The 13,208-nt window shown below is 39.6% G+C and overlaps 1 protein-coding gene across 7 annotated transcripts in view; it reads left to right on the top strand.

The window, feature by feature from the left end:
- Positions 1 to 13,208, top strand: part of MSI2 (musashi RNA binding protein 2) — a 928,554-nt gene that overhangs the window by 697,521 nt on the left and 217,825 nt on the right. For all 7 annotated transcript variants that reach the window (XM_073614998.1, XM_073614994.1, XM_073614999.1 and 4 more), the window contains one exon: positions 5,336 to 5,450. In XM_073614998.1, the coding sequence (XP_073471099.1) occupies positions 5,336 to 5,450 (115 nt within the window). The remainder of the gene's footprint in view (positions 1 to 5,335; positions 5,451 to 13,208) is intronic.

The following is a 13,208-nucleotide window of genomic DNA, read 5'->3' as shown; positions in this document are numbered from 1 at the left end:
CCTCGCCTCTGAATGCTCCCAGACCAAAGCCGACCGCCGCTGGCACCGGGGGGGGGTCCGATCGGACCCCCCGCCCGCGGGAAGGCAATCACGTACCAGGTACGTGATTTTGCCTGCCCGTGCCATTTTGTTGACGTATATATGCGATAGGCGGTCGGCAAGTGGTTAAAGTAGTTGTAAACCTCCACATATACCCAGTGTAGTGACTAAACCCAGATAATACACAGAGATGAAACAAATCCTCCCACATAGGTTTTACTTGTATATCTGCAGTCTTTCCTTTTCTACACTCTTTGAAAACTGCAGATTGTGCTTGAAATCTTTCTTCCTGTTTCAGCAGTGGGTGTAGAGTGGTGGCTGGTTCACATTTATGTGCTGCAGTTTAGAGTGAAAGGGAAACTAAATGGGCCCATATACACATCATAATATGTACGTAGCCATGTGGGCTGCATGCACATGGAACAGTGTGAATCCAGCCTTAGTCTTCATTTTTATCTTCTGTGTCTTACTTTGGAAGGAGGGGATTCGTGGCTTTATTTTCTTTCCTCATTCCTGTCAAAGGATGTCTAGCAATCACAGGTTGTGAAATATGGAGGTGTTTTGAGAAATGTATCAAAGAAAATATTTAACACATCAGGATGTGTCAGTGTATGGAATAAAACGTTTTCTCGCTTTCGCTCTTCCTTTGAGCTTTTGGGTTTCTTGCTTGAACAGTGCAAAGTGAAGGGTAGGTGTGTTTGTTTTAAATCATCCCATTACAGTGAGTTAACCTCTGTTACCTAAATGAAAATTGTATAAACTTGAGGTTTCCTTTGATGTAGTTGCTTAGTAACAGGCAGCAGATATCTGTAAAACAATGACTAGACTGTCACTGATAGGGGTATTAGGAAGTGAGATGTTTAGCCACACTTTGCTACATACCATTATTTCTCTGAGCTTTTGTAATGATCACTAAGCAATATTTATGGCTTTGTTACATGTAACTGCTCTTCACAAAAACAATCCTCTTATTTAAGGCTATCAATTGAAGTACAGTAACTGCACAGACTCGATATAGAGTCCACAAACTAATTATCTGCAATAAATGTAATCTTTAAAAATAATCCACTTATACTTTATCAGGTGATGCCAATATGTAAATTACCTATACAGTTTGATAACAATTCTGTGCACATGATTATTAAAAAATATATAGAGTGTGCACATCTTTTTTACTGCATATCCAGCTTGATTATTATTATTATTTAGGATTTATATTGCGCCAAAAGTTTTCATGGCACTTTACAATATAAAAGGAGACCGTACAATTACAATACAGTTTAATAAAGAAAGAAAAGGAGGACCCTGCTAATGGACTTTATAATCTAAAGAGACTCGCCTAGAATTGTAGGCAGAGCTTATATACACAAGTATATAGTTCTTCAGTAAACATTTTTCATGCTTTACATATACGGTGGGGAAAATAATTATTAGATCCCCTGCAGATTTTGTAAGTTTGCCCACTCACAAAGAAATGAAGGGTCTATAATTTTTATCAAAACCAAAGAAAGTTCCCAGCTCAACTTGCCAGCCAGCCTGCTACCAACTGAATTAACCTGCCTAACAGTTTGCATTAAAAACAGGGGTTTAGTTAGCACACATTTGCAAATACATACGTAAGCTGCGGAGGCCGAGACAAGGCACCCCATTACTATCTGCAGTCCTAACTCTATACATTTTTGAGCAACTCCATAGTAGAAGCACATGCATTATAATAGATAGGCAGAGGACAGGTGAGCCTGGAAGGAGCCCATCCCTCCTTAAAGGCATAGGGGCGCACTGGACACCCAGCATATAGCACAATGGCAGCAAAGGTGTCCAGTGCGTCCCCTCACCAGTATTCCAACAATACAAACAAATTGCCATTGCCCTCACCTATAACTGGCCTTCACAGCAAGAAGCACATGGAAGGGCAATGCATGTAAAACAAAACCAAAGAAAATTCCCAGCTCAACTTACCAGCCAGCCTGCTACCAACCAAATTAACTTGTCTAACAGTTTGCGTTAAAAACAGGGGTTTAGTTAGTTTATCATAGGTGTATTTTAAATGATAGAGAGAGAATATCAACCAAAAATCCAGAAAAAAACACATGATACAAATGTTATAAATTGAGTTGCAGTTTAGTGGGTAAAATAAGTATTTGATCCCCAAGCAAAACATGACTTAGTACTTGGTGGAGAAACCCTTGCTGGCAAGCACATAGGTAAGACATTTCTTGAAGTTGGTGGCCAGGTTTACAGATCTTCTCTAAATCCTTAAGGTTTCTTAAGTCTGTCGCTTAGCAACTTGAACTTTCAGCTCCCTCCATGAATGTTCTATAGAATTAAAGTCTGGGGACTGGCTAGGCCACTCCATAACCTTAATGTGCTTCTTGTTGAGCCACTCTTTTGTTGCCTTGGGTCATTGTCATGCTGGAAGACCTATCCATGACCCATCTTCAGTGTTCTGGCTCATCCAAAATTTTACAACACATGACCCCACCCATTGGCCCCTCAATGCGGCAAATTCGGCCTGCATCTTTAGCAGAGAAACAGCCCCAAAGCATGTTTTCACCTCTGTGCTTGACTGTAGTAATGGTGTTCTTAGGGTCATAGTCAGCATTTTTCTTCCTCCAAGCAAGACAAGTCAAGTTAATGCCAAAGATTTTGGTCTCATCTGACCACAGAACTTTCTTTCAATCCTCCTCTGAATCCTTTTGATGTTCATTTGCAAACTTCCGATGGGCCTATACATGCGCCTTCTTGAGGAGGTGCACCTTGAGGGCACTTCAGGATTTCAATCCATGGTGGCGTATTGTGTTAGCAATGGTTTGTTTGGTGACTATGGTCCCAACTGCCTTGAAATCATTCACAAGCTCCTCCCTTGTAGTTCTGGGCTGATCCCTCACCTTTCTCATGATCATCCTTACCCCATAAGGCCTCATCAACACTGAAATGTTTGTTGCAAAGGATACAAGGATGTCCAAAATCATATATGTATCTTAATGCAGACTTCTGGGAAAATCAGTGAGCCAATCACACAAACAGGCATTTCTGGGGGGCATTCCATACACCATCTGTTTATAGAGAGCATCCAGGTTCCCATATTGAATGGCATTTACAGAAAATTACAGCACTGCAGCTTCAAAAGGAAAGGTTGTTTTTAATAAGGCTATATTACAATATGGCTCCTGTCACAATTGTATATGCTATATTATTATTTTTTGTAATTTTCAATATTTTTTTACAACGAAAGTGCAGTTACCCTTTAATTTTACAAATGGTTTATTGTAGCTTTGTGAACTATTTTGTAGTCTCAGTCTGGTTATGCAGTACCCAATAAAAGCAAGCAGGGCTTTAGATTTGAGTATGAGTTGACCTGCGTAGCGGTGCACTACTGAGCATTTCTAGTTATTTTAAATGACCCATAGCTATTTTCTTCCATGCAGAAAAGAGTAAAAAGAAAAGCTTTTGCAGCACAACCACTAGTCAGCCAAATTAGGAAAAACCTTATGATAAGTCAAGGTAGTGTGCTGATTATTCAAGGACAAGGCACAGTTACTATCTTCAAGACATGATTCTCTATGGCCTTCAACTGTATCACTGAGACTGATGAGTAGTTGGGCATCTGCTTAACTATGGTTCCCTTTGCAATATAAATATTAGTTGATTGTGTCTGGTTACCCATTTCTTACTATTTGTAAAATTCAGGTTTTAAATTATACTGTGGAACAATTGCTGCTGTTCATTTTCCTACCTGTAGATAAAAAGAATCTTCAGCGATGTAGAGCTGACTTCTCAGCACTTGTACAGGGTGTATTATTTCACAAGACACTATGAATGTGGATGACTTGCTAATGATCACTAGTCAGTAATTGCCTTGTTATAAAGTGACATTTAAACCTGAAATTATGGTGAACCAGATAAGAAAATGATTGTGGTGTCAGAATTTTTTTTTCAATCTCTTCTGAACAATAGCAGGTACAAAAAGGATGCCCTCCTATTAAACAGCGACAGTTCTGTATGGAATACAGCATAATGGTTCCTAGCAGATTGCCTTCCTCTCAGCACACCACTGGTAGAACAATGTTGTATGATCGGTTCCCTGCTGCGTGTCCAGTGTGGAAGAAATGACACATTGGCACACTGTTAACAAAAAATACAGCTACCGCTGATTGGGCGAGCAGAAAGCTAACATAAGATCACTGTGTTGCTACCACACATGCTCACATCTATGATTTCATCTTGCTTTCGTCTAGAAGTCTTTTGAATTCTGGTCTGTTAATCATGTTTTTAGACTAAAAAGTACTGTAATTTGCAGCTATAAGATGTTTACGACCTTGCTCATTACATAGCTATTAATCCTATCCTGGACTCCCAGTAATCAGTCCGCATGCAAAATCAAAAGTGACCCACTACTACTTAGTTTGTGGATCTTTAGAAGGTGCAGACACACTCCAAACCACCGTCATGAATCTGGCTTTTTTTACACGGAGCTTCTACATTGGGTTTGCATCAGTGAAATAAAGCTTCATAAATCTGCTGGCACGTCCATTTAAGTGTCCACGGGGTAGTGCAGCCTGGCAGAAATCGTGAAAGCAAAAGTAAATCAGTAATGTAACATAAATATATGATAAAACACTGCCTGCCAAGTAATGCTTCTCAGGGTGTTACAGCTATTTGACAACATAATTTAGTGGATTTAAAATTCTCAGTAATAAAAAGATGATTGTGTTTTCTCACTAAAAAATATTGGTGTATCATCTTAATGATAGGTCACCAGAACTTCCCTTTTTTTTGATAGAGTAGGGAAGTGTTAGAGACTCTTTGTGAAGCTTTTGTTACTTTCTGTGTCCTCTACACAGCCATAACATTTATATTGGTAACCTCTATTTTTTTTTTAACTGGTGATCATTGTCACTGACACAGAAAGTGATGGGAAATTCAGAATGTTAGATTTGGTAACAGAACAAGAAGACACATTTTTCAGTACCTGTTTGGGAACAACGTGATGAGGATTTTATCTCTTTCCTACTCTAGCGAAAAAAAATATTGGCTACACAGACACTTTAAGCTGTATACTTTTTATCAACATGTTTGGAACTTCTGTAACTACATATATACATGTAGGGCGTCTCTGTTTTTTTTTTCAGTAATTTGATGATTTAGCTTATATTTGGTCAATGTCAACAATTATGTATATAGTGGATGTCCGCTTTTGTCAGCCACATGAGAATGCACTTTTTACCTTCAGCTTTGTTATTTGACATTGGAAGAAATGCAGTTACATCTTATGTATATCATTTCCACTCTGTAGGTAGAATGTAAGAAAGCACAACCTAAAGAGGTTATGTTTCCCCCTGGTACAAGAGGAAGAGCGAGAGGACTACCCTATACCATGGATGCATTCATGTTGGGGATGGGAATGCTGGGTAAGTGCCCTAGTTTCATTTAACAGCTTTGCAAACCATTTTTTTATGAGCATTTAAATATCTGAAGATATTCAGACATGTTTGATGATTTTCATCCAATACCTAGGAATTTGACCATTTTGAGCATTGTTCTGTCCATGGGAACATTTATCACCTGTTGAGATCTATGTCAGCTTTTCCATTGAGGTGTCAAACTGTGTAGCTGTTTTCCATGGTTTCTCCAAGCGACACACATCATAGCATTATTCTACAGCCTACATAACCTGAAGGACACGACCATGTGCAGAAATTTGTTACATAGTCAGGTTGAATAAGGACACAAGTCCATCTAGTTTAACCAATAAAAAAAAAAATCATACAATCTCATATACACAATTGTATACCCACAGTTGAACCAAAGGAAGATAAAAAAACCCCAGCAAAGCATGATCCAATTTGCTACAGCAGGGGAAAAAAAATCTTTCCTGATCCCCTGAGAGGCTATCAGATTTTCCCATGATCAACTTTACCTATAAATGTTAGCACCCAGTTAACCACTTCAGCTCCGGAAGGATTTACCCCCTTCCTGACCAGAGCATTTTTTGCGATACGGCACTGCGTCGCTTTAGCTGACAATTGTGTGGTCGTGCGAGGTTGTACCCAAACAAAATTGACATCCTTTTTTTCGCACAAATAGAGCTTTCTTTTGGTGGTATTTGATCACTTCTGCGGGTTTTATTTTTTGCGCTATAAACAAAAAAAGACTGACAATTTTGAAAAAAAGCAATATTTTTAACTTTTTGCTATAATAACTATTCCCCAAAATATTTAAAAAAACTAATTTCTTCCACAGTTTAGGCCGATATTTATTATTCTACATAGTTTTGGTAAGAAAAATCACAATAAGTGTATATTGATTGATTTGCACAAAAGTTATAGCGTCTACAAAATAGGGGATAGATTTATGACATTTTTATTATATTTTTTTTTTACTAGTAATGGCGAAGATCTGTGATTTTTATCGGGACTGCGACATTATGGTGGACAAATCGGACACTTTTGACACTATTTTGGGACCATTGACATTTATACAGTGATCAGAGCTACAGATAGCCACTGATTACTGTATAGATGACACTGGCAGGGAAGGGGTTAAACACTAGGGGGCGATCAAGGGGTTAAGTGTGTTCCCTGGATGTGTTCTAACTGTAGGGGGGATGGGCTCACTACAACATGACAGAGATCACTGCTCCCGATGACAGGGAGCAGTAGATCCCTGTCATGTTGCTAGGCAGAACAGGGAAATGCCTTGTTTATATAGGCATCTCCCCATTCTGCCTCTCCTCGCTGCAATCGGGGGCTGGCGGTGAACATCGAGCTTACGGGACCTGCAGGCATGCTCGTGCGCGCTGCCGCCGGCAGATTTAAAGGGACATACAGGAACGCCCTTTTGCCTGCCCGTGCCATTCTGCCGACATAAATCAACCAAGTTGTGAATTAGTGGGGAGTACCTTTTTGGCAGCTGGAACCTTTAATTAACCTTAGATGCAGACAAGCAAAGAAAGTGTTTCCACCGCTCAGGCTGACACTGACCCAGGTGTAAGTAGAAGTTTCAGAGCAGAAGAGCTCCAGGTGCTGGCTGAATGCTAGGCAAAGCAGGCTTGAATGGAGGAGAAGATTTGGATGCCGCACACTGGATGTAGTCAAAGAACTTCACTTTATTGAAAAAATGGGATCATCAAAACAACAAGACTGTCATGCAGAAAGTACAGGTAAGCTTTGTACTTTCTGCATGACAGTCTTGTTGTTTTGATGATCCCATTTTTTCAATAAAGTGAAGTTTTTTGACTACATCCAGTGTGCGGCATCCAAATCTTCTTCTCCATTCAAGCCTGCTTAACCTTTAATTAACCACTTGACCTGTGGAAGATTTACCCCCCTTCATGACCAGGCAATTTTTTGTGATACAGCACTGTGTTACTTTAACTGATAATTGCGTGGTCGTACGACACTGTACCCAAATTAAATTTCCCATAAATAGAGCTTTCTTTTGGTGGTATTTGATCACCTCTGCATTTTTATTTTTTGCGCTATAAACAAAGAATCACCGACAATTTTGAAAAAAAAAACAATATTTTTTACAATTTGCTCTAAAACATATCCAATAAAAGAGTGTGAACAATCTAATTTCTTCATCAATGTAGGCCAATATGTATTCTGCTACATATTTTTGGTAAAAAAAAAATCTTAATAAATATATATTGATTGGTTTGTGCAAAAGTTATAGCGTCTACAAACTATGGGATTTTTTTTTTTACTATTAATGGCGGCCATCAGCGACTTATAGTGGGACGGCGATATTTCTGCGGGGGGTGAGTTCTTTTACTAGTAGAAGGCATGGATCTGTGTTTCTGCTTTACAGAAACACAGGATCCATGCCTTCTGTACTGACAGAATGTCAATCTGACTTGTGTACATAGGCAGACTGTCATTCTGTCAGTGTACTGAATGATCAGTGGGTGCCAGCGGACATCGGGTCAGTGGGACCTGCTGATTAGCTCCCGCTGTGTAAAATCACAGCGTGAGCGAGCCAGAGGCGGAGCGCACTCAAGCCTGGTGATCACATATAATATACGTCATCCTGTGCAACGTGGCCGCCCTATAGCAGTGCACTGCAATTCGCATAAAAGAAAGATTCATCATCCCCATTTGTGATGAGATATATAATTTGCAGAGTGGGCTTTTTGAGTGGTATAGTATGGAATAAAAGTTCAATAGTTCTCCTGTGTGCTCCTCCTTAAATGTGCAGAAAGTCTTCTCTCTTGTTTGAGGGAAACTATAATGGCTTTAAGTCCATTTTTATTTTTTTTATGTTTATTAGATTTCAACCCCATTCTGGGATTCAACCCTGAGGATTGATGGGAAAACCCAAAACTCCATGGCTGACAAATATTAGCCAAAAACCATGGAATGGAATATCTGCGCTAAATATCCCAAAAGTAATAAGCCACTGAGTGTCTTAGCCCAACATAATCGGCCTTAAACTGAAATATCACTTTTGGGTAGGCATAATTTTAAAAGTAAATGTGTCATAAAAAATAACTAATACCAGTTCTTAAAGCGGTTGTAAAACTCGGAAAAAACCCTGCAAGACAAAGGCATAATGAGCTAGTATGCATCGCATACTAGCTCATTATGAAATACTTACCTGAGAAGAATGCCCTGGAACGGCATCGGCCCTCTGAGTACAGTGTGGAAATTTTCCACCGGAGTTACAGGTTCACGGCTCCGGTGCTGTGATTGGCCGGAGCCGCAATGAAATCACTCCAGCACATGCACGCGGGAGCCACCAGCCACGGCATTACTCCTGAGGAAATGGCACCAGCGGCTCGTTTCTTCAGTGCTCATACGCCAATGATGTCGGCAGCAGCACATATACTGAATATCTCCTAAACTGTGCAAGTTTAGGAGATTTTCAAGGTACCTACAGGAAAGCCTTGTTATAGGCTTACCTGTAGGTAAAAGTGGTGTAACAGGGTTTACAGCCACTTTAAGAAAACGATTTATAGTGTGAGTATGTCTACCTGAATGTGCGTTGTTGGATCCTTGGAACTGCACTTAGACTACATGCTTTGACCTTACTACTGCCATCCCAATAAACAATGAGGCATCTCCCTTTTGACCAAAAATATGCCCCAAAGAAAGTGAGGAAAAGGGGCTTTGAAAAGAACGTAGGATTTAGGACTTGGGTGCCAGGCAATTCCTGCTTTCATGTTCCTTTCCAAATAGAAATAATAGGTCTGTTGGCCTGTATCAGAATTCCATTACCTACCACATTAAGGGCTGGCTGAGACTAGGTTGGTCTGTAATAAAAGGAGACTAATAGATTTAGAAAGTATAGAGGGGCAAAGTCTGAACTCATCCAAAATCATTTACTTATACTTGAGAATATGAATGTCTCTTTATTTGCTGGACTTTAATGTTTCTCCTCTGATGAGAAAAGAGCACATGCTACTTACCTTGATCCCACTGTAAGTGTCAGTGAAATTTATTTATATATTCCTTTGAACTTGGTAGATTTTAAAAGAAAAAATAGCCAGATTGAAGTGCAAAGCCAGATTTTAAATTAAGTAAAAATTAGACATATTTCTGTTATTAGTCATACTTCATGTATTATAACTATATTGTTCATATCTCATGATATACTGTATTTTCCCCCTAACCTATAATTATAGAAAATGTGTTCATTATGTTGTGCATCTCTAAAGCAAATCTGTAGTAGAATAGAAAATATAATTTTTTCCTCTCCTGTTAATTTTTCTGTTAATCTGATCAGAAGCAAAGAATTTTTAGATGTTTGGGTCTTTAAAAGCAGTTAGATGCTCTCTCGGGAGATACTGGAATATGGTTTTCTTTTCACATCAGCATGTGAAGAAGCAGAGGGGTTTAAGCTTGGCATGCTACAGTTTAAAATAGATCCCAGCGTTCCTTTGGCATTATTTTAAAGCAAATCTTTAGCTCTTCCCTAACTTAGTTCTCTGTTTTTATGTCAGTCTGGCAATGCTTGAGCCTGGCTCTGCTTTGTGTGCCAACCAACTGGCATTTCTGCCTTGAGAAAGGTCTTAAAGATTTTCTTCCTTGTAAATGATTAACATTTCCTCCTGGGATATCCAAATTTGCATTTAAATGGATGTCTTAAATAGACTGTTTTACTCTTATTCACCAAAATAGAATGATGAAGGATGCGGTATGTTCATTCTGACTTAAAACGATCCTTTCTCCTGGAGAGAAATTGAGTCACACATTTATTCTCAACTCCTAATGTGGCTTTGACAGCTCCATGGTCTTTTTTAAATAAAATGGCTTTTTTATATGGTTTATTTGTGGTGTTGGAATTTCTTTTAATATGAGCCTGTTAAATCCATTTTAAATAAAATATGATTTAGTTGTGAATAGCAGCATCACCAAGAACAGGTTAATACTACTCAATGTTTACAGGTTGTTTTAAAGTCATTTTATTTAAATACATAATTCTGTGTATTCATAAATCAAATTCAGCAGGGTTCCATTTTGTTTCCGAGAATGTACTTTACAAAAGCAATTTAGGCTCTTATTTTGAGTCCTCAGTAAGAGACCAGAACTATGGGGGTTATTTACTAAAGGCCAAATCCACTTTGCACTACAAGTTCACTAAAAGTGCACTTGGAAGTGCAGTCACTGTAGATCTAAGGGGGACATGCAAGGAAAATAAAAAAAATTGCATTTTAGCTTGCAAATGATTGGATGATAAAATCAGCAGAACTTCCCCTCATTTCAGAACTTCCCGGGGAATTGCAGTAAATTATGGTACCCAAAATTCTCCATAGGCAATGCTTTAAAAGCCTTTACAGGTTCTCAGTTTAGAGTTAACCATGAATTATGGCCATAGAATTATTATCCTTGCTCTTGACGCTTGCAACAGTACCTCACATGTGCGGCACAATTGATGTTTATATACACTTGTTCGCCCTGTGCTGCAGTTTTTATATGGGGTGTGTGCATAGGTGACAGAGGTGCTTTAAAACTTTTTGTTTTCATTCTATATATATATATATATATATATGCAAATCCAGGATCGGCAGGTGACAGGTACTCTTTATAGAAACAATGGGGTCTATTTGACCCCCAATGTCTCTCATGCCCTCCAATGTTCCCTGAGGTCCTCCTGCTTTCGCTGGGGAATGTTAGAGCCCAAGAATCACTGCATCTTGAAACCCCCTTAGGAGCAACAGGTGGCTCTAGGGCCACCAGCTAACTTCGGCAACCTTTAAAGCTGGTACCAAGCTGAGCTTCATTTAACCACTTGTCTATCTTGCCATTTATAAACATACCTTTGTAGACAAATGGTTAAAGAAAAATGTCTAAGAAAATGGAAAATATAGCAAACTTTGCATACACACCTGAAGAGGAAGATTTCAAAAATTCCTATTCTCACTCATAATTTTGTATTCAATGGTGTGCTGGCACACTTTTTTTTTCCTCTTACTGTATTTGTTAGAATGAATAGGAAAGTGCAGGTTCTCCATCTATCCCAGAGTGTTCTCTGTGTTATGCAGAGAGCACACCATATGACATCACAGGCTTCACACTGTAATCTACATTTTATAAATAAACTGTAAGAAGCAGGCACAATGTTGAGTATTTACCTCAAGGTCTTGCATATAGAAGTATCTGCTCTCCATAAAAATGTTTGTAGTTTAATTAATCTTAAAATCCTGATACAGAAGTCTGCCCTTCTACTCACACCTCAGGATTCTTTTCTCACAGCCATGCTCTTTTGCCACCTTCCCTCTTCTGCCTTCTAGCCTCTCTAAGCTCCAGTGTCAGCTGTTTTCAGAGTTTAGACTGGAGATGATGTCACACAATCCTCTTCCCATTTTAAAGTGTTTGGGCCTGGTAAATGGGCACTTAGGCCAAGCCACTGTCACATGAAAAGGTTATGTGCTTAGGGTTGCCACCTCATTAATATGGAACACATAATTATTACACAAGTTCTGAGTCTAATTTAACCGGTTCCTGACCGGCTCACGCAGATATACTGCGGCACAATGGCTCTCCTGGGCGAAATCCCATATGGGTACGTCCTTCCCTTTTTTGGCCACCGGTGCGCGTGGCCAGAGGGCACGATCGCCGCCAGCCATTCGCGATTGCATGCACGAGCGCCAGCACGGGGATTTGTGTGTGTAAACATGTGTGTGTATATATATATATATATACTTGAAAATATTTACAATAGTATTAGTTATTAAAGTAAATCTAAAGCTCCTGCATAATCATCTAAACCGGTCCCAAATCTAGTTTCTATGTAACAGAGGTTATAATCTTTATCTGCTTTTTCCTTAAATACGAAAAAAACAGTAGCTGGGCTTTAACATTACGGGCTCCATTTAAAACCAGAGGCAGAGACAGGTCAGTATCTCTGCTTGCATAATCTCTTCAGACTATGTAATCTGGCTTGTTTCATACTGCTGTTTACTTTTTCAGTCAAATGGAATAGTGTTTTTGTTTAACATTTATTTATACAATGGAAAAAATATAAATAAATATGTTTATTTATATTTTTTCCATTGTATAAATAAATGTCATAGTTATTTCTATCCAGTCCCATTAGGTGGTACACATCCTGGTACTCCTCTGTGAGGAGCAGTTGCACTGATTCAGCCCAGTGGTTTCCGGGCCACCTTTTAAATGATGCCATGTTTTCAAACTCAACCAAACAGTCCTCAATGTGGTCGTCCGGTAGCATCAGCGGCAAAAAGTCACAAGCACAGAATCTACCCTCATTACCACTGAGCGCAAACCTTTTCTACTATCTCAGAGGGTTCCTGTCCCTACGTGAGACATCTGCTCTCCACAGTAGGCCCAATCACCAGCACTTGATCCCCAGGTTTAGACTCTCGGACCCTGGCAGACCAGATGGCAACCCCCCTCTGGGTCCTCGCTAATGGTTTGTGCCCACATTTAAACACTTTGTGACTCTTGACTACCCTGTAGCGTAGAGTATGATGCGCAACAATTCGGGGGGAGCAAAACTATTCCCCAGGATGCTGTGGCTTACTACTCAGTGGTGTGACCTGTTCCCCGGCGGGGATCAAAGTGGAGTCCTTCCTTTGAGCACCAAGGAAATCAGGAGCCCCCAAGATATGACAAGTCAGGCTCAGAGGGAGAACTCTCCACCTCCAATCCTGCAACCACCTCCAGGGGATCTAGGTCATCTCCTGCAGGTTCACACATCTGACA

Source organism: Aquarana catesbeiana, linkage group LG02 (assembly GCF_042186555.1).
Source record: "Aquarana catesbeiana isolate 2022-GZ linkage group LG02, ASM4218655v1, whole genome shotgun sequence".
Classification (NCBI taxonomy): domain Eukaryota; kingdom Metazoa; phylum Chordata; class Amphibia; order Anura; family Ranidae; genus Aquarana; species Aquarana catesbeiana.
This window is presented reverse-complemented; position numbering and strand designations above follow the sequence as displayed.